At 38.4% G+C, this 26,863-nt stretch overlaps 1 protein-coding gene across 1 annotated transcript; it reads left to right on the top strand.

Annotated features, from left to right (window-relative positions):
* The first annotated feature begins 1,022 nt into the window (after window positions 1-1,022).
* On the top strand, window positions 1,023-26,396 carry SDC4 (syndecan 4). Its single transcript, XM_070941709.1, has 5 exons — window positions 1,023-1,220; window positions 20,021-20,165; window positions 21,133-21,182; window positions 22,266-22,452; window positions 23,585-26,396. Exons 1-5 carry the CDS (start codon window positions 1,152-1,154, stop codon window positions 23,734-23,736), a joined length of 603 nt encoding a protein of 200 aa, XP_070797810.1. The 5' UTR covers window positions 1,023-1,151; the 3' UTR covers window positions 23,737-26,396.
* Window positions 26,397-26,863: the final 467 nt, after the last annotated feature.

Consider the following 26,863-nt stretch of genomic DNA (forward strand, 5'->3'; position numbering starts at 1 on the left):
GAGCAGCATCTCCAATGCATCTAGAGCAGGATTTCCTAAACTGTGAGCTGTATCTCCTTTGGGGAGTGCAGAAAGATTCTGGAGAAGAGCTCCTGTTGCTAAAATAAATTCACTTTTCCAAGTTTTATTGTACTGTTTTCATTCTTCACTTGTCTTCATGTTGGTGTTTTTATGAACCCCTGATCTAGAGGGAGACCAGGCCCTGGCAGTGCCCCTTATTTCCCCAGTGTTTTGAAAGAAGTCCATACCTAATTACTCCCCCTATTCTGCTTCTTGCAAAATTTCCCAGACAACTTGAAAGCAGCAGCTCATTGTGTACATTACAAGAGCACAGGTAGTCTTTGACTTACAACAGTTCATTTAGTGACCGTTTGAAGTTACCATGTCACTGAAAAAAGGGACTTATGACTGTTTTTCACACTTATGACTGTCACAGCATCCCCATGGCCATGCGATCAAAATTCAGATCCTTGGCAACTGACTCATATTTATGGCCATTGCAGGGTCTTGGGAGTCATGGGACCCCTTTTGCACCCTTCGGCAAGCAAAGTCAATGGGGAAGCCAGATTAATTTAACAACAATGTTACTAACTTAACAACTGCAGTGATTCACTTAACGACTGTGGCAAGAAAGGTCGTAAAATGGGGCAAAAGTCACTTAACAACGTCTGGCCTAACAAGAGAAATTTTGGGCTCCACTGTAGTAAATAGATGACTACCTGTATGTCCAAGAGCGGGGCAACATCAACAACGAAGCATCCTCCATTACTCCGTGGTGTGGAAGCCGACACGTTTCTGTATCGCCCGCTGGCGGCCAGTCTCCGCGTCAGACTGAAATTGGCGGACGACCCAGACCGGCTGTTGTGAACGGCCGGGGAACAACACCGCCGTACTCGGTACGTACCTGAAAGGGAACGCGAGAGAGAGGCGGCGCGAGCAACACGAAAGGAATCGCGAAAGCAGGGAAACTTCCCGCCGTCCGCCCTTTGCAAGCGAGAGCCCCCCCACCCCCTTCGGCTCCTCCTCGAGAGAGAAAGAGGCGGGCCGCGACGGGGCCGCCTATAAGAAAGCTGAGCGCCGACGCGGGGGGGTTACATCGGACTCACGGCGGCTGATTTCGCTCCGCGCTCTTCGCCTTCTCCAGAAACGCCATGCAACTCGCTCGCCTCGCCGGCCTGTGCGCCGCTCTCCTACTCGCCGTCAGCGTGGAAGCGGAGTCGGTGAGTGGCGTTGTCGGGGATTTGCGTGGAGGAGGAGGAGGAATGGGGGGGGGAGCAGCAAAGGGTTGGCGGTGGGTTTTTTTTTGGGGGGTGGTGGTGGAAGGAGGGAAATTAGCCCGGGATTGCCCGGCCTTGATTTGTAAACCATTCTCGCTGGCGGAGTTAGGACGAAGTTGGGTACCGGGCTTCGATCTTCTTCGTCCTTTTGATGGCTTTTGCGGATCAAGTAATGGGGGGGGGGGGGAGAAAGGAGATCGCCCTTTTACTCCCGGGGCCACGCCGGAGAGAGGGACCCCCGTCCCCCTTTTCCGAAGAGAAATCCACCCCTTTTTCTCAAGTAATCCTCTCTCTCTCTCCAAACGCCGGAATAGAGAGGGACGCTGGGCTAAAAGCCGGAGCGAGTCGCCCTTTCTTCGCAGGAAGTTAGGAGAGAGGGAGGGTGGGAGAGAGAGAGAGAGAGAGACGCTGCGACCCCTTTGGCCCCCCGCTTAGTAGTTTATTCTCACTCGGTCTTGTATTACTTTTAGCGCAGCGTTTGCTTAACCCGCAGCTATCTTCTCGATAGCTTTTGAGCGTATTGCCATTGGGGAACGGGGGCGGGGGGGGGTGGAGAAGCTTCTCCCCCTCTTGGCAATCTCTTCCTCCGTCCTTTACGACCAGCGGGATGGTTTTCATCATCTCATTGACTGCCTGGTGGATTCCTCCCCCCCCCCACACCATCCGCCCCAAATGTTCTCAGTCTCCCAAGTACCAGCGCAGTTTGGCAAACGGCATGCCGTGTTGTTGCCTTATTTAGCACTTCCTCCAGCTCATAGCTGTGGAATGAGTAACCGCTGACCCAAAGCCTGGCTCTTGCAATTCTCTATCGTCACACAGAACCCATTAAGTGAAATTCCCGGGAGGCTTGACACATTAGAGATCCTGGGGTTTTCCTGTAAATCTGACCGTCATTTCTTTGCTTCTGGTTCATTCGCCTCTTTCTGCTTTTTGAGAAAAGAAAGCTGCTGTTTTGCTTCTCCTTTTTTCAGGTTATTTAGCCAAGCTGTTTTATCCTCTTTGCAAACACTCTTCAACCTTTGACCTTGCCAAACACTGGTCTTGCCTGTTGCTGATCTCTCAAATTTGGTTGGAGTGGTTAAGTTACTGGTCTAGAAATCTGGTCTAGGAGACGGGAGTTCTAGTAACACCCTAGCCAAGAAAGCCAGCTGGATGGGGAGGGGGGCAGCCCAGTCACTCTCCCTCAGCCCAACCCACCTCACCAGGGCCCTTGTTCTGGGAGAAACAGGAGAAGGAAGTGGTACCAGACATGTTCGCTGCCAGAGTTACTTATCAAATGATTAAGGTGTGAAAAAAAATCTAATAAAATTCGTTAAAGCTTTGTGTCTCCTCAGAAGAGATGGTGGGAGATTTAGTTGCAACTTGCTTTATAAGGTTATGCTGGGAGAAGATCAGAAAGCTTTGAACAGCAGCATAGAGGAATAATTCAGGTTATGTTACTTCACAACAGCCTGTATTTAGGAAATGTTTCTTAAGTTTTTAGTAATTTGAGTGAGGGACGACTATGTATTTCTAGAGGGGAAGGGTGATGTTTATAAACTGGGGCTTGATGCTTAATCCCTCCCCCTTTATCTTATTTCAGATCTAGCTGTATTACTCCATTGCCAGTTTAGTTTTTGTCCTGCTTTCTTGTCTGTCATTTGAGCCTTTGTCTGTAATTGTACTGTGATGTTCTGTGATCTTCTCCTGCAGTTTGTTTTTGTTTTTGCTGGATTTGGGTATGGATTGCAGTAATCTGTAGACTTCAGAAGCATGAATATTTTAACCCTCTTGTACTTGCTGTTTACTATCCTTTGCCAGATTGTTCTTAAAAATTCTGCATTTAGTTAGTAGAACACAAGCTTTCATTTCTTACTAATGGATTGGCATAGCATATTTTATTTATAAGTAGTAATAATTTGTAAACTTTTCATCGGAGGCAACATTCACTTAGCTTAAAAATGCAAAAGATATTGGCCTCAAAACTGATGAGTCAAAGAATTTTAAGATAACAAAGCATTTCTGAAATTGAACACTTTTGTTTTAAACATTCCTGCAATTTCTTAGTCAAAGGTTCTGTTGATGGTTTCCTCAGTCTTTAGCAAAATATGTAGTTACCTAACTTTTCAGAGGGTGTCCTAAATACTAACTCACCTTAATTTTATAGAATATTAAAATACATGAGAGGTTGTCACTTGTTTTAAGTGGATCCATGCAGAAAGTTATATGAATCTGAGGGCTGATTTTATTGCCTTATTGGGTTAGTAAAAAAGTTCAGAGATTCTAACTATTTGGTATTCTGTAAAAGAAGGATCAGAAAGGCTGTAGCCTTCTAGGAGATGCTGAATTGCCATTCTCAGCAATTTAACCAGTGCTGAGGGATGTTGGGAGTGGTAATTCAGTAACATCTGGATTGTGATAGGTTACAGGTAGTCCTCAATTTAAGACCACAATTGAGCCCAAAATTTCTGTTAAGTGAGACATTTGTTAAGTGAATTTTGCCCATTTTATGACCTCTCTTACATCAGTTGTTAAGTGAATCACTGCAGTTGCTAAGCTAGTAACACAGTTGTTAAATGAAACTGGCTTCCCCATTGTTTTTGCTCGTCAAGAGGTTGCAAAAAAGTGATCATATGACCTTGGGACACAGCAATATCATAAGTATGGGTCAGTTGCCAAGCATCTGAATTTTGCTCACGTGATCATGGGGATGCTACAAAGATTGCAAGTATGGAGAAATGGTTATAAGCCCCTTTTTTCAATGCTGCTGTAACTTTGAATGGTCACTAAATGAACTGTTGAAAGTCGAGGACTACCAGTACATAACTTTTCTATAAAAGATTGCCTTATATGGTTGAGATAAACTGAATTAAGCTGAATTGCCCAAGCTGTGAAATGTGTAGTCTATTTAGTCATTTCCTCCCTGACTTTCTGTTTTTGCTGAAAACTGAAAACTGTGTTCCAGATTCCTCGTGGGCTATTCACCTGACATATTTTAATAGACCTCTGATGATCTCCATGATGTGGGTTTACCTATAGTACACGTCTCTGGTTTAATGCTACTTTTTACTCTTTATTTTGCACAAATTCCTCTTAACTCTTTCTAGAAGCCCCCCCCCACAAGGATTATAATGAAAGGGTGGTTCATGAATCATATTTTACAGTTCTGTGACAGTTGGCATTCACAAAGCCTTGCTGTGGGGAATCAGATTGTGTCGTAAATGCAGCATGCCAAGTTTTTTTCCCATCTTGGTGTTCAGGCAGTGTTAATCTAATTTCAAAAAATATAAGAATCTGGCTGAGCTTATTGTTTTGAAAAGTAGTGCAGCATTATTAATGAACAAACCGGTTTGTCCTGTCCTGCTGCCATGGATCCCTCAGGCTTGTTCTTTCTACTCTTTCCCAGTTTTATTTTCTGTCTCTCAGAATCAAATCAGCATTGTTAGCCTAAATTTGTAATTTTATTTCCAATCTATAACATGTGGTTTAGGCAGGCTGAGACACAGTACAGATATACCTTCATTTGGCCAGTATGATATAACTCCCTGTTCAAAGACTGGCCGTGTTAGAAGCATCTTGTAGCTTGACAAAATCAAAGATGATTAGCTTCCTTTTACTAGCATCTCCAGAATATGTTTAGCAGTGAATGGCCAAATATTTTTTGTGGTTCTTGAGATTTTTCTATAGTTTCTAGTCGTTTAGCATGTAGGGATATGTGACAGGAGACAGAACATGCCATAAAATTAAAATATGGTTGGGCCTGTATCATCCAAAGCCATCAACTCACATCTCCAGAAGATGAGAGTGTCTTAAATCTTTTAAACACAGAGGAAAGAAATTTGAAGTGAAAAAATGTTAAGAAAAATGGATGTTTGTTTAGTTTGTGTAGGTTGCCTTAACTGGCTTCAGTCTTCGACTTCATAATATTTCCCATATAACTATTATGGCAAACGAATTGTTTAGATGTGTTCCCACTTTAATAGTAAAGTAATAGAAACAACAAATAATGAAGAAATCAGCAAGACAGTGGGATGATAAAGGCTGACCCATAGTACTATGTATACAGTATGCCTATAAAGCTATAATGTTCTGGGATCATGGTTTGAATAGGTCACAAATGGCTAAATTCACATTCTGCAAATGCAGTCACTGGATTCACACAATATATAAAAACAAAATCAAAGAACTACAATATGATTTTATATTTGTGAACTCTGACTTGGTTGTGTTTGAAGGAACATTAGATCTTTTCAGGCATCCTTTCCCTGCCACTGGGTTATAGGTCACACATGGTTTGGGGTGAAATAAGTGGACCTAACAAACTTACTGGTAAGCATCTAAGACCCAGCTAGTAATTTAATATAAGTTGAGTAGAGCTGCTAGTTCAGGGCTGCCAAAATTGAAAGACCACTAGAATTTACTGAATCCTTTGGCTGCCAAATGATTGTTCAGATTTTTGTAACCTTAATTTAGCTGCTAGCCCATTTGAATTTTATATCTAGCAACAGAAATACTATATTTTGTTGATTTTGTATTAATCTAGGGTTGAATGTAGGTAGAAAAGTTGCACAAAGTTAGGCCATTATAAAATACATTTCAGAATGTTGATATTGCGTTGTTTTGGCTCAGTTTCATTGTCAGTCCTGCCACCCTAAATTGAGTTACATAGCTTTTTTCATATTTTCTAGCAAATGAATTAGGACCTGGTTTATTACATTGTAAGACTTCAATATCGGTAAGATACTTTATGTCCACCTGTTCACTGCTATCACTTGAAACTGTACCACTTCACCACTTGTCAAACACCCACTGTTCTTCTAAGTGAAATACTCAGAATTCTTGAGTCTAAAAGTACGGCTGTGGTACTGTAAAACTTTATAGAGAGGGGAATGGCACCATAGAAAATAAGTGGTTCTGGCTGAACTCTTCCTAGGAAAATTCTTGCTATTGTTGATATGCCTTGCTCTCTTGGCCTAGTATGTCACACTGGAAAGACTAAGCATGAGGAAAAAGTATGACGTAGTACTGTGGCATATTGATTTTGTCTACAAGTTGCTATTTGAAATGGAAGATGACTAAGTGAAAACAACTCCTGGGGGGTAAAGACAACCTCCTAGTGTTTGTTTTATGTCACATAGGAAATGGAGGAAGATATATTGCAAAATTAGTGGCAACAGTATTTAATGAAGAATACATCCTATGTTCATCTGATCTGAAACCTTTTGGGTCTTGTAGAGCAGGGAAAGCATAGTTAGGAAATATTGGTTCTGTCAACTACAGCAAGGGAATGAGGAGAGAGGACCTTGTACGGTGAACAAGCATCAAGTCAACATGCATACAGAATGCATACAAGCATGTTGAAAACTCAGCAATTCTCTATCGTTTTGTAGCTGTTGACATTGTTATGAACTAGACAGGGAAAGTAAATTTTCCCAAGAGATGTTCGACGTCCTAGCATTTGTTATTGACCATTTGGCAAATTGATTAAATTTGGAAGTAATAGAAGCCCTCAGACAGATTCTACCAGCGATCTGCTATAGAATGTAGATCTGAGGAGACTCAAGAAATTCAGCACTTCCCAATAGAGCAGAGATAGATTGTGCAAATAATTCCAAGCAAGATGTGTCCGTAGTTATTATATAAGGTCAGATTTGAAAACATCAGTGCTCAGCATGAGAACTTAATATTAGGTTTTGCGTTCCTGTTGATATAAAGAAAATTTTATGTGGTAAACCTGTTGAACATCGACTTTTCCTTGGTCCAGAAACATAGGAGGGTTGCACTGCCAGTTGCACTGCCAGTTTGCAGCAGAACCTATTTATGGAGGTATGAGAAGTTAGTAGAGTCTGATCATTTTCAAGGAACTGATTTATCTTAGTTTTAGTAGTTTTCTTTTTAAAAGCTTTAATGAGACTTGCCTTTTGCAAATATACTGAAACTTAGGAGGAATGACCCTGGATATGTTCAGTTCTGAAGCAAATAAGAAATGTTTCTTTAAAAGAAAAGCTATATAATATCTTTTATATGCAGACATGCATTGCAGTTCTATATACATATCTACTTGCAAGTAATCTCTGAGTTTAATTTGACTGTCTAAATAAGCGGTTATGGGAATGCGACTGTAATGTGGAGAATTATGTGAAATCTATATATTCTGATATCACTGCAATGTGCTAAGCTTTTGTAATATATTATGCACACCTTCTTACATATTTTTATGATTATATGCTAAGACTGTAATACAAATGAAATTGATTCAGTGCTATTTGCCTCTGAAAAGAACATTCTTTCTTAAACTCATTATACCCAGTAAGTCAAGCTTTCTAAACAACTTGACATTCTCAGAAGTTTAAGTCACGTATAAGATCTGCTGCCATTGCTAACTATTCTCAGAAAAATGTTGAGAGTTAGCATTTACAACTTCACTGAGAAGCAGTCCACTTAACACGCATTGTTTTTTTGTAGATACGTGTGGAAGAACATGATTTCTCTTTTCAGTCATGCCAACATATATATTTTTGCTGTAACAACCAGGTCTCCATACTGGGTAATTTCACAAGTCAACTTCTTAATTGTCCCTCATTTCCATTTCCTATAGGCAAAGCGTCATTAATGTTAATACTATACCAGTACTGCAATATATTCTACTCGATGGAGTTACATTAGGAGAAAAGGTTAAGTCCTTGTTACAAATTCACAATCTATCAATCTTCCCCACCTTGCTATTTGTAAATGAGACATCACGATAATTAAGCATAGCTTATGGAAACTCCTTGTTTTTTGGGAAGCAAACACACATTTATTATAATAACTACTTAAAACCCCTCAGATAAAGTGGTCATTTGCTGCGCCTTAATCAACATTCTACAGCTGGCCAAATGCTAATACTGATGTATTTCATTTAATCACTTAACAGATTTTGCTTTTAACCTTGCGTTAGGCAAAACATAATAATTTGAGGGGGAGGGGGGATGCACACTGATTATCTGACACAATGACCTCTGGACTCAGAAAATGGGGAACTGATGTTCACTAAAGCAGGTATCCTGAGGACCTACTGTATTAATTAATGGTTAGCCTTTCCAAACCAGTCTTGTAGTGTAATTCAGCAAAAATGTTTGTTTATCAGGGTCTCTCTTCTGAATATAGTGGAAAATTCAAAGCATTGTATGCAGAAATTTACAAAAGTTAAATATGTTAGGGACATTATTAGTGTATGTATGTATGTATGTATGTATGTATGTATGTATGTATGTATGTATATATATATATGTTTTTCCTCTAGCCAGGTTTTCCCTGCGTAACCAAGGTTTTTCTGCAGCCCCAGCTCAGTAGAATCACATCCACTCGATTCTGGGCTTTTTTCCTTTCTAGCAGCTAGCAAGCTCTTCCTGCTAGGTGGGAGACCTATATAGATCTATTTCTAGCTCGTTTGCTTTCATCAGTAGGTCACACCCACATTTTATGTATCCTCCCTGTAAAGGTATAGTATCTATTTTCTTACTTCTTCGTAGGGTTTATGTGTGTTTTTACTCTAGCCATGTTTTCCCTACGTAAATATATATATATTTGAGACATATAGACGCTGAGATGATTTTTAATTAAAAGGAAGAATCTCTGCAGTCCTACAGAAAAAGGATCTAATCGTATCTAATCAGGGGATTTGAAGGAGCTTTTTTGTGGGGACACGAAAAGTAATATTTCTGTTAACAATACAGGCATCCTTTGGGTAAAGTAAACTTGCAGGATTTTCAGTGAGGTATGCAGGTGGTCCTGTTTGGCCACCTTACCTGATCTAGAATCTTAAGCTGGGTCAAGCCAGGTTAGTATTTGGGTGTAAATGCACTGGAAGATTATTGCTGTAGACCAGACTAATAAGGCAAAATGCATCCTGGAAGAAGGAAATTACAAAGTATTCTTGTATCTTGCCAAGAACACTGCACTGGATACATCTGTGTAAACACCAGAGGTTGAACTTGACTCCAAAGTAACTTAACTTTTTTTTAATGGAATGAATTATTTTTGTGGCAATATCATCATAAAAATGTCCTTTGAGACCTAGATTCCTGGTGACTATATGGACATATTTTCTAATTTTTCTAGCCATTTCCGCCTTCTGGGATATTTTTTTCAGTCTAACCTAGGGTCCTAGATTTCTTAGTGGTTGCATTCAAATGTTAAAAAAGTCCAACATTGCTTAACTTTTCCAAGTCCTCTCCCCAAATTGGATAAATGCTGTTTTTGAGGCCATCTTGATTTAAAATGTTCATGGGAGTAAAGCAGGAAAATAATTATCTTTCTTGGCCTGAAAGTAACTTCTGCTGTTACTACTAATGCATCTATTTGCCTAATTAAATATCTTTATTTTATAGAATGGGATGAACAGTCTGTTCAGATGTTATTGAACTGGAGTTCCAAGCAACTCTGGTTAAAGTCTGGGGACTATAGTTGAGGAATTCTGGGAACTATAGTTGAAGAGCCACACATGATTCTAATTTAACTTTAACCTTTTAAAAACATGAACTAGATTGGAATTATTACATGTAATATATTAATGTATTTAACTTTATCGATTTCCTAGGGATGGTGATAGGGAGACTTACAACAGTCAAAACTGATGATTTTGCAAAGGCGATTTAACCAAAAAGGTCACAGGCTATATCTTAATTAGTTGCAAATTTAAAAAGTTATGCTAATCTTTAGGCATCCTGATTAGATTAAAACAGTTAGCATGGACATCATGCAAGAATTTAGCTGTACAGACAAGCCTGGATTATCTTTGTAGTAATATCTGAATATATCTGAAATATCCCAGATATAACAAGTGGGAGAATGCCAGACAAGTAATTAAGTCAAGCTTTCTTGACACTAAAAAGTTGATCTGATAAGGCAAACTAGTTGAGAGGCATAGTTAAAAAAATAGACTAAGCATGGAGGTAGAATGCATCTTTGTGCTGAAAAGATTTATGTTAACCTCAAATCAAACGGTAGTATATAGTCAAAATCCAAGAAGATCCAAGGCTACATATTTCTGAGTACCAGTTGTATCCTGTACACGTTTTATGCTCATGACTAATGGTATTTGGTTGGGCACTATGAACTAACACATAATGCTTTGTTCTGTTCTAGCAGAGTAGCACTTAAGTTTGTAATGTTCTGCAATTTAGAATTGGTTCTTCTGCATCTCGTTTGTTAACTTTGATACCAAGCTATATACCTGGCTGGGTCCAAGTACACTGCTAATATGAGAAATCAATGTCATCTCTTTCTTTCTTTCTCTCTCTTACTTACCATGACTTCGGACTGCTTATACTAACTGGATGGTCTCCGGACCACTGCTTTATTTACCTAAAATGCTGTCTTTAGATAATTTGAATAAGGAATTCTAGCTTTTTTCCCCTCTTCGCTTGCCTATTCTGTTAACATCCATGTTCTTGTAATTCACACATTCAGAATGAGTGCAAGTGCTTTCTGGAAGTCTCTAACGCTGGGAAAGGTGGAAGGGAAGAAGAGAATGACCAGCAGCAAGGTGAATGATTCCAGTTACAATAGCAATGGGTACAGTATTGGAAGACCTGAAAGACCAAGTTAGGGGCAGATCATGAAGGAAATCTATGTGGACATTAGTGGTTGAAAATAACTTGAAGGCACATAATCCAAGTGTTCTACCTCTCTGAGCCCATAGGATTAGTTCCCATCAGGGTGGATTTGATTTAAATCGAGTTGATTTAAATCACAATTTAAATCATGATTTAAATCACTAGTAAAAAGGCTTGATTTAAATCAACTCGATTTAAATCATAATTTTTAAAGAGCAACTGTCATCTCTGCTACTCCTTTGACCCACTGTTGACTCACCGATAGTCCCAGTGTTGCAGAATACACAGCCTCATGCTACATAACTAAGCTCCATTTCATGCTGAATAAACTAAATTATTTATGTATCTTAAATAGAAAACTATCTTACAATAGATTTTTACCCCAAAAGATTTTTATTAAAATAAATTCGATAAAAATCAAAAAAATCCGATTTAAATAAAAAAAATCTGATTTTTTTGATTTTTTTAAAAAAATCATTGATGTTTATCCACCCTGGTTCCCATTCAAAAGTGACTATTTTAAAACATAGTTTGTATTCTGACTAGCTGGAGGGATGGGGTGGAGGTCTTGCACAACAAGGCCTTTTGTTTGATTACCTACAGAGTTGAATCGGTGCATGACCATAACTTCAGCAGAGTCTGCTGACAGAAGGATTCTCTGAACTTCCTTAGAACTGTGGAGTCATAAGACTGAATGAAGTGATACTTCTCTTTTCTTGCTCAGTGTTCTTGTTGTAAGAGTTAAACCTTTTACCACTTTGCCCAATCCCTTAGCAAAGGGTTTTTTAAAGGAACTTCAGGAGTCAGAACAGATGTAAAGATTACAAATTTTCCAAATGGTCAGCAAGTCTCAAAGCAACATTTTTTGTAAACGGGGGATTTGAAAACCTAATGAACTGCAGAGCACAAGATTTACTTTGGCTGAGACACCTGGACCATGTAGGCTGCCAAGGGGTTATGTGGTAATTGCAGGAAGGGGGGGGGAGAGGCTGTGGGAGTGCCAGGTTTACCCTTCAGAGCTGCCGTTAGAATTCTCTCAATAAGGTTCTGTCCAAATAACACAGTCCGTTAAGTCATGTTAGGTAAATTTGGTGAGCTTATTGCTACAGTAAAGCTGCCCTAAACCTTGTCAATGCATCTTGGAGACCTCCAAGGCCAAAAAATACTATGTAAATTTGTTTAATTAATAAATATTAGTAGCTAAACTTTTCTCCTGCTAGTTTTGGAAGTATTTAGACAGAAGAGTTGCTGTAGTCCAGGGGTCTCCAAACTTGGCAGCTTTAAGACTTGTGGACTTCAACCGTTGAAGTCCACAAGTCTTAAAGCTGCCAAGTTTGAAGACCTCTGCTGTAGTCCCTTATAAACTGTTGGGATGAAGATATGGTAGCAGACATCTGGCTCTTAAGTTTTAGTCCTCAGTTAACCTTTTCTGTATCCTGCCACTGTCAAAAACACCGACTAACAACACATATCATGCTAAACCTAAACCATGTTACAAACTAAAGGATTTGGCTGAACCAAAACTAACACATTACGTGAGAAATTTTCTGCTTTTGGAAAAAAAAAACCAGGGTAATGCTTTAGACTAGATTAATGGATTGCCTTAATTGTGTGTACCCACAAGAACCTCCTTAACTCTTGTTCTACTTTGATTGAAAGATTTATACTGGCAAGCAAAGTTTCTTTAATGGAAGGTAAGCCTCCAGGGAACCCTACATTTCTTTAAAACAATTTTGAAAATCAGGATGAGGTAAAATAAGGACATATGCATACTTTTTATGGAATTAAATCCCTTCTAGAGTTAGTCATTTTAATAGTTTTTGCTATTTGTGTATGTAGGTAGAGAATTTTTGCGCTTGAAATCTGGGTCAATTAAGATAGAAGTATCAATAGCTTAACCAAGAGGAAATTAGACATGATCTTGCAAGCTTGGATGAAGCAACTTTTGCATTAGGAATGATAAACATTACAACTAAAAATTTGCATAATTCCTGGCCAAATGCATTAGAATCAAAGTGGTTAGGGGATAGATCATCTGGGGGACTTATATATGATGTACTTCTAGAAGAGCATTACCCTGCAAATTGAAATGGAAAAATTATTTCTTAAATATAAAGAACTAAAAATGAACATTTTTCTCACTATTATATAATATTATGTGGGACTTTGTAATTCTTTTTGTTGGTTTCTTGTGCTATCAGCTATTATTTTCAAAACTTCCATGAGCAAATAGCTCATAGAACTTTTGAAAATAAAACATGTGGACCAATTAAATATACATACTGTAGCAATAATGTTTGCCTGGCATTCTTACCTGTTGCTACGATAATGTTCAGAATCTTTTAAAAATGGCCAACATTGTTAGTATATGGTTGGTTGCCTATCTGCCAGATGTTTAGATTGGATTTGACATTTTCATATTATTATTATTATTATTATTATTATTATTATTATTATTATTATTATTATTATTATTATTGTTATTATTATTATTTGGAAATTGCAATAAATAAAGAATATATTACAGGAAAAACCTTCCAACATGGTAGTTGCTGAGTTGCTTTTACCCCAATAAGAGGGCTGCTTCTAGTCTGATTCAGAAGTGGAAGGAATTAGTTTTGCATTTCTTGCATGCCACCTTTCATACTCTTCAATTTTCTGCTCAAGGGAGCTGCAGGAAGAAGAATTGGTTGCAATCTCTCTCCCCCCCCTTATGATATCAGAAATATTTGCTCCTAGGATCTCTGCATTCAAATCTGTACATGCTTGGAGTGTGAGAAAATTAGGAAGGAACTGAGACAAGTGTCTTAATCAGGCTTTTCTGCCATTTTAATCCAATCTTGCACAATCTTGTTCCATTCACCTACAGATTGGATTAAAAAATGAATAGCCCTGATAAAGACACACTTGCCTCAGTCCTTCCTAATTTTGATAAAGTCAACAGATACTTAGCAAGATAAAATACACTGGATGACAATTGTCCACCGGTTATGTGAAGGAGGGCTTATGGTCTATGCTTGAGTTTCTGTTTTCTCCAGTCGTTCTATTCTGCACATTCCTGGGAAATAGAACAAACATGGCCAAGCTGTATTATTGCCCACCTAAGTAAACAGTTGAATTATGTACCGTTCACAAAAGAGTGCACACGTGAGTGTGTATGACCATGTCTGGGAGGGAGCAGGGTGTTGTTTTAGATTTAATAGGATCCATTCCTCCTGCACCTCCTATCTGAGTCAGAACAGAATCAAGAACTAGCATGTTTGAAAAATCAGGACTGGCAAGAATCATAGTGCCATTAAAGTCAATGTTTTACTGGCTTGAGAATTGTTTTTAAACCCACCTGTCATACATAAGTGCCACACCCCACCAGAGAATTTTGCATCTTCATTGGCTGTCCTTATGCAAGATCATGGATGAGGCAGTTCCCCAGGAAAGAAGCAAATTAATTCACCTCTCTTTGTGCCCTTGGCAACTTAACAAAAATGGCAGCTTTCCTAAAAGTGTCACTTGAACTGGTCAGATACTGTAAAAGATATACAGATTTGCCATACACATTTTTCTGTTTGGGATACGGAAAAAATAAATGTACTTCTGCAGGCTGCAAATTGTTAATGATACATTGATGCTTCATTTTCTAAGCTTCTTGGCTCAGAATTTTGGATGTGAAAATATGCACTTGATTGCTGTGGCTGTTTTACTTTCTTTGCCATGTACACATAAATAAGGATTAAACAGAATAATCTGAAGTTTAATTATTTGTCTTACTGAAAATGGCAGAAAATGTGACATCTGTAGTAGGAAATTCTGATCTTTGGTTTTAGACAATCCTTGGATAGATTTGAAGGTTTCAATCATAGACTTTCTTTTGCTAAAGCCACAAATAAGATTTCCCCAGAATCTGATTGCCTTCAAGATGATCTGCAAATGGGTGCTCTGAATTAGCACCAGGTCAGTCTGAAAAACAACAAACTGGTTATTAAAGTATAATTTTTGAATGGACCCTAAACATTTCAAGTCATGAAAAAGAAGCTATTAGGTTTGCTGGCTTTCCTGAGAGCCATATCAATAAAAGTATCTTCACTCTCTGCTCTAATACTATTTTTATGCATTATTGGGCACATTAGTTGTACAGTTAACATATCAGGATTGTAAATTTTTATATATTTCTGCAGTTTCGTTCCTAACTAACAGCTTCAAGGCATGTTTGTGTGCTTGCACAGATTTGTGGCTGGTAGCTGAGAAGTAAATCTTTCAGCGATTTGTAGGTTAGAAAATCTGCTTCTCCACCCTTCTGCTCCTCCCTATGATGTTTACTAATCTCACTTGGCACTCAATATGGGTAAAAGCTGCTTAATGCTCAGAAAATACACTGGAACTGGATTAAATGTAGAAATGACAGACTCTAGTAGCTAAAGGATTCAGCTGGAGAGTGGATTAAGAGCCAAGCTCAAGGAGACTGTCAGAGCTGCAAGAATTCTTTTTCCGTCAAAAACCTTTCTGGCACATGTATTGTGATGAAGTCATGGTGGAGTTTAAAAAAAAATCAAAGCCAGCATCTATATATCACGCTAATCGTATGTTCTGAACCCAAGTAAGGCTTTATATATATATATATAAAAAAAGCAGGTCATAGCCAGCAAATCAAGTATACCATCCCTGTTCCTCTTCATAAGAATTTGAAAGCTATAGAAAAAAATGGAATGTATAGCAACTCTGTTCTTAACAATGCAGTATATATCTAGTGAATATTTCTGGTACAGAAAAAACTAATGACTGACAGCCTAATGGATCCCACGTAAAATTGCCAGCTTATTTTACAAAAAGCAAATTTGGAGGGCTTTGTTCAAGCAAAGTAAATCATTTGAAACTTGGGGCTCTTTTTATAGAAGAATAGCAATGTTTACATATCTACCCCCACCTTTTTCCCCCTTTGAGTTGAATATTAAGAGGACCAGATGAAGTTAATCAAGCTGATTGCATATATACTGCCAATTAAATATTTACTGGATATTTACACATAAAAATATATAAAAACAACTTTTATAAAGCTGAAATTCTTGGGGGTGGGAGAAAGCAAGACAATAATATATATCAGAAAAGACAGCCAATATGTATTTAAATTTAAATATTAGATGTATATCCTGTCTTTCATCTGGGGGCTGCATATATCTCCTATCCTCCTACTTTCCCCTCAACAAAAAAACAGGTAGATTGGCCTGAGGGAATGAATGACTGATTCAAAGTCACCCAGTGAGCTTCTGGGTCTCCTTCCTCCTAGTCACGTACCTTGACCACTCTACCATTGTGGCATTAAAATTCCTGAGCTCATAGAATTGTGTAATCAAAATTGCATATGGGATGTGTTTTGGAGAAAGTGTGTGGTCTATTCATACGAAGTTTGTAATAAACCTTGTATTACTCATAGAAAGTACATTGTTTAATGCTCTTTATGCCTCAGCATTGTGTTTCTGAGTGAATCAGATATCCTGTTTCAAATGAAAACTTTGTTCACTTGTTTAATCTGGTTATTTAGTTGACCCTTTGGGTTTCTTGGTACAGTAAAAAATAAGTCATTTTTTGAGTTGAGTTCAACTCTTGTTCATTTCATGGATATACTCTTTGCGGAATGTGTATATCAAAATTTGAAAGATGGTGGCAATGGCGTGATAAATCATCTTAAAGATTTTGACAGCACATATATGGGACAGATGGACTCTTGTGGACATATCTGTGTGCTAAAGCACTGAACCATAAACTAATCAAACAGGCCAGATTGAGTGGCCAATATGGTAAAGGATCAGGTTAAAACTAAACAGCATACTATTTTGTCTGAATATAGCCACTGAGACTCTTATTGACCTGATTAAGTATGTTGCACAATCCCAGTCAAAATAAAACAGTGCAGGATATATGGAATGTGAGATAAGATGAAGGACTCTGTGGAAGCTAACCGAAGATCAAGAATATGTCACATGGCAAAGGAGCAAAGAAATATGGCTGCCTTAACAAGGCAGATCTTGCTGTGACTAGGCCTTCATCTAGATCACAGGTGTCAAACTCGCGGCGTCACATTGCCGTCACATGATGCATTGTGACGTTTTCCCTCTTCATAGAGCTGGAGTGGGTGTGGCCTGTACATGACGCATCCGGCACATGGGCCGCCAGTTTGACACCCTTGATCTGAATGGTGAAGATGCCCAACTTCAGTCAAGATTGAATAACTAGACTAAAAGTACTTTCTACTTTTTGAGGTTCCAGTGATGGGTAACCTGTAATCAAATTTCCTAAAGAGACTTTCAACATTATATTAAACAAATTGATTAATATCTAGGTATTTTAATGTATCCTTTACAAACTTGGACTTTCATATTTTCAGAAAATGAGATTTTCTTAGTAAAGAGGCTATTAAAAGTTCAGCTGATTTTCCCTTTAACGTACCTTTTTGAAAGTGGATTTTCAGCACTTACTACACCCACAACAAAATCTGAAAAGAGTCTGAAAATTATGATTACTACTTTAAAATCCTTCTAGGAGTTGATGACAGATCTCATTAGCTGCAAGAGCATGCATGCAATTAAACCTTTTTAGTCAAGGTATTAAATATAAGTGGGAAAGAGTATTTCTAAAGCATATTTTATGCCAATATTTATATTTTTCTTTTTTTTAAAGAGTTAATATTCTACATAGAGTCTATATATATATTGATAGCTTGGTGTTGATGGTCTTAACATTTGAGAAACACATTATTTTTGAATGAAGTCTTTGATTGTGTAAAGTGCCCCATTTTACCACTAAAACCTATCTATACTCTTTCAGTTAAACTCCTGTAGTTGCTAATTAGAAGTCATGTGATTATATATGTCTGGTCCTTGATCTTGCTTATCCTCTGTTAATACACACACCAACTATTGTTTTCAACTCTTTTCTTGTAGTAAAATCTGTTCAGTCTTTTCAAATCTCTTATCAGCAACAGAATGACTGTTGAAGAAAAGTTGCATTGATGAGTCAATAAAGTGAATGCAGTCTGAGTTGGCATATATAGGTGTGTCCATTATGTCTGTTTTGCAAAGAGGACAAAAGTGAATCACAGTGTATGAGTTCATGAGTGACATACACAAAGAGTTCCCAATACCCCTGGCATCAGAAGCCAAAACTTGCTAGCAAAACATATCCTGTTTGCAGAGTTCTGATCATGCAAGATTTATTCAGAGCCTCTAGATCAGGGGTGTCAAACTCAAGGCCGGGGGGCAGGATCTGGCCTGCAGAGTGCTTAGATCTGGCCCGTGGGGCTGCCTTGGAAACAGTGAAGGACCGGCCCTTGGTGCTTCTGTCAGCAAAAACAGAGCTCTGGAGGGCTGTGTGCGGCCCTCCCAAGCTTGTTTTTTGTTGGCAGAGGGTTGCAGGAGGCCATCACAGCCGAAAATGGAGCTCAGAAGCCCGTTTTTGCTGGCAGAGTGCTCAGGCCACCACAGGCACCCCCAACATGAGTAATGTTGAACTGGCCATGCCCCCCCTGGCACCCCCCCAAGGTCAAACTCTGATGCGGCCCTCAATGAAATCGAGTTTGACACCCCTGCTCTAGATTCTGCAGCTTGGCATACCGCCATACCTTGCTGTTTTGGAATTTCTAAAGACATTTGGCAGCCTCTGTAAGTGCTACCGAGCTTGTATCAGGTACTTTGATCTAATTCTCAAAGCTGTAATTCGACACATAAACATTCTAGAAGGACATTCTAATGGATGGTGCAACCTTTGGGGCTGTGGATAGGAGAATCTGAAAGGCTCATTCTAGTCCATTTCCCATTCTGCACACTGCAAGTTGTTACTACTGCTGCTGCTAAATGAATGGATTAAATTATACTTGCCAGCAAACTCTGATACTTCTGTTCAGGCAGATGGACAACTTGTTTTCAAAAGCAAGGCCACAAGTTATCAAAGTAACAGAACTACCCACTGATTTTGGAATGGAGTCGCCTGCAATTTTAAATTGCAATGCCCCAGTCACTGCGCTATCCAAGGTTCAGTGGTATTCAGCAGGAAGTGGGCTTATCTCGTAGCACTGTAATACAGGTCCTCTCTGGTTCCTTGAAGGCAGAAGGCAAATGGGCTCTGATAAAATCATGTAGTTTGATATCTCAACCTTGGCAAAGTCACTTTGGCTTTTATGTATTGTAGAGTAGCTTATCGGTTGTTGCAATGCTAGCATTATATCTGTAGCTGTTATTAGGCCCCAGCATTGAAGCCTTTTTTTTTTAAAAAAAAAATTTTTTTTTCAAAGGGCAGTTGCTGAGTTTGCTTTATAAAGGGTAAATGTTCTTAATGGAACACTTAATTCAAGTGAGTTAATATTTTTTTACAGACTAACCCCTTTGATCCTCTTGTCAGCTAAATTTTCAGATTGAGGTACAAACAAATCTATCAGTTTTAACTTGAATATAATAGTCCCATTTAAAAATATTTACTATTATATTATAGGTAAAGGCCGCCGAGAAGTAAATAATTTTCTTTAAATATACCTGGCTTTAGACATTAGCATTCACAGTCTGAGGAAAAAAGTACACTTGGCTCATTTAGCAGTATACAAGTAAAATAAAAGCTGATTGCATGATGTTTGGCAAAAAAGTGACTTAGTGACAATGCTGTAAGAAAGCCATTCCATTTTGCCCACTGTATCAAATCTTGTTTCCATCTTTAAAATTAACTATGGAGGAATGGCAGCACAAGTACAACAAATTATACTACTGCATTCTTTCTTACTGGATCTGGGTTTTTAAACAAATTAGGTCCTGTTTCTAAAGTGATGATCTGATAATCCCAGCTTAAATCCTTGTCAACAAAGGAGTTTGGCATGAATATTGCTCAATATACAGTCCCAATTAGATATATTACTAATCTTCACCTCCCTTGTGGTTTTCTGCAGAGGTACCAATGTTTCTTCCTCCCCCCACGCCTCCACCCCCCAGTAAATCTTCAATCTTCAATAATTTTCTTGTTGTTTTGGCGTATATACAGCTCTCAAATACTCATGAAATTTGGTCACATGTTCTGAGTCGTCAAATCAAGCTGTTAAAGTCACAATTTTGAATGGCTCCTTGTAATTGCAAACCCTTTGCTTGGACATTGGTCTTCAGTTGTTCATTTCTTTCTCTCTCTCTTTTTTTTTAGGTGAGAGAAACTGAGATTATGGATCCAAAACTGAACATAGAGGAATTTGCATCTGGTGACTTGCCAGATGATGAGGATGCAAGGTCAGACTTAACAATTGATTATTATGAAGATGATGAGTTTTCAGGTTCAGGAGATGAACAAGGTAGGTCTTTCTCAGAATTAATTCCTGGTCAAATTCATGTTTTGTTTTGTTTTTGCTAACTATGGTGTAAAAGACCATAGTTCATAAATCTGACGTTACATTTCAATTTAGACTTACTGTGCTGCTGTTTACTTTGCTGAATACCATTTATCTAATAAATTTCAGATGACAGTACTGAATTTCTTGGCTTTGACCTGGGAATATGTCTATGCAAAATGGTTCCTCAGCTGGGTAGAATTCAAGAACTTTGGAGAACTTGCTGCTTCATATTTTCTAATCATTCAAATGTAACCCACCTGGTTCACATATTTAACTTGTAATGCTTCCAATACCCTTGTTTCCACATGCCCAGCAATGGAAGAGTCTCATATTGTCTGAATTTTCTAAATCACCTTTCAAGAAAAACTGCTATCCTCTGGTTAATTTGATACGTCTTTAACACTCTTTTGTGGGGGCATGTCTTTTGACATCCCATTGTATTATCACTTTTTTTCTGAAGATGACTTTTTTCCCTTCTCTGTTTTTTTCTTCTCTTTGCAACTAATCTACAAAGTAGTCTTGGTTCTTTCCAAATTCTCAACACAAACTCTTTTTAACAACGCATTGCCCTCATGTACACTGTGTTCTCAAGAAAAACAAACTCTGTGAAACTAGCACACTGCAAGTTGAGGCAAATCTGGTGGTTAATATGAGTCAAGGACTTCTACCACCTTCAAGAAATGGGTGTTTAAAAGAACCAGCAGATTCTCTACAAGGCAAGCCAAAATACATTTTGAATGACTTGTAATTCCGGTCTTTGTAACTGGTTGCAAGATCTAGTGAGACGGAAGTATTTGATAGAGGAGTGTGCATGATCTGGTGCAAACTAACCAAAAGAATTTGGGAAATTAAGCTAACAATTGTTTGAAATACTGCATTTCACAATTTTAATATTAGCAAGGATTAAATATTGTTTTCTTTCCTGTAGGTTATACAGATATGGAGGATAAATTGGTTTCTGCCACCAGTAGCACTATGGTAGGTATTTCCATTTGAAATTGAATTTCTGAAGCAGCTGGTCATTGGCTTTCCTACCTTTCACCATGAATGATCCACTGAAAATGAAAAATACCTTCAATGCATTAATAGTAGCATGTTCAAATCACGGAAGGTGATTTCCAGTTTTACTCTGGACTGGTTAGATTATACTTAGGAGTACTGTGTCCACTTTTGAAAAGGAAGATAGAAAAGCAAGGTGTGTGAATCATAAAAGGGACTGAAAACTAAACCCTGTGAGTAAAGTTAATGGAAATAGAATGTTTCACATACAAAAGGAAAAGCAGTTTACAGATATATAAATGTCTGTCCCATGCAAGAGGGGGAAACTTGGTTCTCAGTTAAAACAAAAGGCAGGACAAGGGACAATGCATTGAAATTAAAGAAAGAAAGAATGAAATTAAAGAATGGAAACCTAGATGGATTATTTGGAAAAATGTCCTGGCAATAAATATAGTTAAGCAATAGAACGAGTCTCCTTAGAACTTCTGAAGGTCTTCTTTAGTGCTGCAGTTGGATAGCCATGGTTTCATACAGTGTTTTTCAAAGTTGGCAATTTTAAGATATGTGAATTTCAACTTCCAGATTTCTGTAGCCAGCATCTTTCTGGGAAGTGGAGTCCACACATCTTAAAGGTGCCAGCTTTAACGGTTTAGTGGATTCTGTCACAGCTGCAGTTGGCCTAGATGACCTGTAAGGCATACCTTCCGGGTATCTACCTAGTTACCTACCACAAACCTTTATCTCTTCCACTCTTAAAGTAAAAAAAAAAAAAGGTGTGGAGAGAAACCCTTAATAGAATTATTAATGTCCACAGGTATTGTGTGACGCTAGTTGCTTACCTAACTGATTCCAAAAAGGAGCTGTCCTTTATTTCCGATTTTTGGGCCAGTCTTCATTATATTGCCTCCAAATGTGTGATCAGCCCTAAATAGAAACACTTGGAATAAGGGGGTGGTGGGTAGTAGAAAAGTCTGGCTTTTAAACATGCTCAACAGCACTCATTGTACTACTGCTCTCAACTGTACATTAAAGGAAGGATTGATGTTTTCTTTTCTTTACTAGGATTCCATGGACAACTCTATTCCTGACTCCAAAAAAGATGCCAAGGATGAAACTGAACCGGCTGTGATAGACAATGAGATTATTGTTCCCAAAAAATCATCTCCTGAAGGAGAAGACCTGTCTAACAAGGTCTCAATGGCCAGCACAGCCAATGGGAGCATCTTCGAGAGAACAGAAGTGCTTGCAGGTAAACCACCCTTTGAATGGATGGATAAACTTGGCTCTCCATAACTAAGGAAAAGGCCATGCTTTCTGAAGCAAAGTTTTTTTTTTAAATCAAGAATGTCCCGTACAGGCACAAATTATAATACTTCAGTGCTAGTTTTAATCTTAAAGAAAAACAGAATTGTTAGAGTAATGGTTTAAAATTACTTTTTCCCAGTCTCCATAGCTATTATTTTAAAAAAGAGAATGTGTATGAGGTGTTAGGACATATAAGTTGAACCTTTATGCAGAATTTGGTGTCCCATATGCATTGCTGCTTAAACCAGAAGGGGCACATTTGATTAAGCAATGTAATAAAAATTAAAGTCTTCTGATAAAGATTCCCCCCCTCCCCAAATTGATGATCCACGATCTTCACCAGGTTCAGAGAAGTGAGTTTATTGATGGAAGCTTGTCTCAGCAGGCTTTGCTGCTCTGCTGCCTCCAGAAAAGCTATTGCATCTGCATAGTAGCTTATGTTGATCGATTTCGGATACATCTCTAGCAATAGGAGTACAGGTTATGCATGCTAGACATAGGCAGATCCACATCATCCATGGATAAGTGCAGCCCTCTTGACTGCTGGATAGAGGTTTTGGAATACTGAAGATCTACCATATCCTCCATTTCCTATTCATTCCAGGATAATTCTGGAAAATACGAATATAATGACTGCACAGATAGTAATCCAGTGTCTTTCCCCAGTCCCCAACATTTAATATGTTTTGCTGAATGGCTGTTCACCTAGTTTTCAAAGCTAAATAATAATTTAAAAAAAAGGATTTCTCATTTCCTGTCTGACTAGAAGCTTTCCAGGATCATTTTCCAGGCATCCACTGTTCTGCCAGAAGTGTGACGGTAGCTTTCCTGCTTTTATTTGTTTTGGTTTTTTCAGTGTAAATTCCAGTTTTATATAGTGGATGATATTTATTCAGAGTCAGAACTAAAGCAGGATAGAAAGTGGTTCCCTGTAGCTATTTCTAAAATCAGCAGTGGTGAAGTTGCACTATTGGACAGAATTTAAATATCACTGCAGAGCTATTCAGGTTTCCATGGCATTTATTCCACCTTTCTCTTCCTTTTTTCTCTCTTCCTTCCATCCCTTCCCACTTCAGCTCTTATTGCAGGTGGAGCAGTTGGGCTCTTGTTTGCTGTCTTCCTCGTCCTGCTCCTAATCTACCGCATGAAGAAGAAGGATGAGGGCAGTTATGACCTTGGCAAGAAGCCCATCTACAAGAAAGCTCCTACAAATGAATTCTATGCCTAAGGCTTGCCAGTGCTTGATGTACCAACTCGGGAGTCAGAAATAGACTTTGTATAAAGAAAAAAAGAAAAAAAAAGCATTTGGACCATGGACAAAATGCTCTGAAACAAATACTCTTTTGGATCTAATGTCAAACTGTTGTTTGTTTTTTAAACCCTCCTTTCCAGCCCTTCCTACTAACGAATGAGGATATAAAATAAATAAAGCATTCGGAATCCCAGGATGGGGAAGGGAAACCCCACACAAAGTAGCGTGTGCTTTAAATATGGAAAGGAAAATTTGTTGAATTTTATATTTGGGTGAAGGGGGTTGTATATGAAACTCTTGCATTTGGTTGCAGTGCTTCAGCTTACCTTGTTTTATAGAAAGTGTTAAGAAGACTGTCCCATAGCCTGCTTAGGGATCACAAAAGATGTGACTAGCCACTGTCATCTTTTTTTTAAAACAACAACAACAACAAAATTATTTATGAAATTTCCTACACTACATGCATCATAAATTAATCTGGGTCTTGAGAAAATTATTCAGTAGCTCTGCCTGTAGTTTGGGCCTTGTTGATAGAAGTGGTTATATGTAAAGGATTCCCCTCGCCTGGTACTCAGTCACCTATAAAAGCAAATCGTTAGAGGAATATCATGTCTTCCATTTTGTAATAGGATACTTTTAGTGAAGAGGGTTTCACTAAAAATGTCAATAGCTGCCTATAAAATCCATCAAAATACTGCTTAATAATAATAATAAAATATGTTTTATAGTCATTCATAAATATTTCACTTGTAGTTCCTCCCTTCCTGTTGCTGGACATCTTTCTACCAAGATAGCATTTCAGATCAATGATTGCACAACCTGAGAATGTTTCAGCTTTCTACGTTCATATCATAAATGATACTAAACAAGAGAAGAAGATATTTATGTATTTTTTTCCAAAATAAAAGCAAAGATGTGTTTGTTTTTAATAGAACTATTTATAGTTTCCAAGATGGCTGCTCTGTTTTGGGTAACTTCTTTTTATATGTAAAACACTAATATAATGAAACTCCTAATGATTGTGAAAACTATTTAAGCTTTACTCTGTGTATTATATATATATATATCCTAGATGCAATAATCTCTGCTTAGAATTAATGTTTATGTGCAAAATTGGTTTTCTCTGAAATAAGTGTAAAGGGGGGGGAGGGGTTTTTTAGCTTTGTAATATATTATCGTTACTATAGAGCTATATTTTTTCAGTAAAGTGCACAGTTTTTATAAAAATACCAGAAGGACTTTATGCAGTTTTTCTGCATGGGTGATGGGGTTACTTTCTCTGATATATGGAGTTTTGTTTTGTTTTTAATACCAGCCCATTCTGAGTGGAGCAACAACTTCACAGAGCCACAAATGGCAACTGAAAGTCACTCAGATAAACTGAGATCTGGATTTTGCTCTTGGCTTCACTTGCATGGTCAGTTGGTAACTTGGGTAGGAGGCCTTGCTTTGCGGGTGGTGGGGCTGCTTTACAAAGATAATTCAGCTAGTTTAAGAAATAGTACACAACATGGTCTGGAAGCACATGGTACGAATATTTCTTTCTCTTAGCAACTTGGTCCTTTCATGAATACAACCAAGACATTATGATGCTAAAGCAAGCTTTTGTTCCCTTTTAGAACCTTGGCTGATGCTCTTGGCTTTCGAAGTTTTGAATGAGCATACAGCTATTTTTCCTCTTAAGGAATAGAGACGCTGATTGTACTTGGCGAAAAATGTCTTGGGGAGAATTTGCGATCCATCTATATAGCAAGCTAGGACAGATAGAAGATTTTGAATAGCCTGTCTCTTCTGTACCAGAAGAAGATCAGACTGAAGTGTGAAATTGCTGCAGCTGAGCTAGTTTTCAGGTAGAGGAGGTAGCTTGGCAAAGATGCTTGCACTTAACTACTTTATATAGCATCCTATGCATTCCATTGAAGGATCATGCAAAGCTGCTGCTTCAGAACAATGACATGTGAGATGTATATTTTTATCTAAGATTTTTACTTGGAAAACCCCTATTAATTCAAAAATCCTTTTAAGGACTTCAGTCAATGTGGTGGGATCAAACTGTATCAATTTTGATGTACGCTCCCCTTGTTTTTAGACTATTGCTTATAGGGCAGGAGTTGTGACTCTTTAACTTACTTAGCAGGAGCCAAAGGGAAAACAGCTTGAGTCATATAAATCCCGACATATAATCTTGATCTTTCCCTAATTTTGCACCCTTTTAAAAGCCTGATGTAATTTTGCGCTTCCCTTTGCAAAACTCACGTTACTAAAAGTGGCCTGGGCAAGGCTCTATACCAATGTTTATTCATAGTTGCATAAGGACTGTTCTCCCTTTTCTGCTCTTGGCAGCAAATTCATGCTATGATGTTTAGCATGTCATTATGGGATTGCTTAAACATATGGCTAAAGTTAAGCCTATGCCAAGGGTTCTGTTTCAGCAATAGCATCGTTCTTTTTTAAATTGGGTCTGCTTCAGGAATTGTTTTTTTGGGGAGTAGGAGGCAGATACAGCATATAAACACTTTGGATTAGCATTGCTTGGAAAATATGGATCCCATGTCTGCCTTTGGTTGCTTGAATATTTCTTGTATATTTACTTTCACTGTCACTGATTTGATAAAATAAACTGGTACTTTCTAAAATTCTGTCCTCGTATAATTAAACTGAATCTTGGAGAGGTGCTAACGCTCCCCCCCCCCCGCTTTCTTAGGGAAGGTTCTAAAACTTTTTCAAACTCAGCTTTTAAGATGCATGGAGTTCAACTTCCAGAATACTCAGCCAGCCATGAGTTTGGGAAAAACTGCTCTAAATGGCCTAACTCAGTGATGGCTAACCTTTTTGCCATTGTGTGCCAGGGAGGGGGGGGGCGGGGGAAGTTTGCGCACATGCATGCCCACACCCATAATTTTATGCACCCCGCCCTGTGCATGTGTGCGCAACCCCCCTCCCCCCCTCTCCTGGCATGCGATGACCCAGTAGGCCCGTTTTTCTTTCTCACCTGGCTCCAGATCCTCTTTATGCATCTGGGGAGGGCGAAAACAGCCTTCCCTACCCCCTCGGAGGTCCTCTGGAGGCCTGAAACAGCCCATTTCCCAACTCCCGGTTGGAC

Source organism: Pituophis catenifer, unplaced genomic scaffold (assembly GCF_029215685.1).
Source record: "Pituophis catenifer annectens isolate HBS135680 unplaced genomic scaffold, rPitCat1.0.hap2 SCAF_3, whole genome shotgun sequence".
NCBI lineage: Eukaryota > Metazoa > Chordata > Lepidosauria > Squamata > Colubridae > Pituophis > Pituophis catenifer.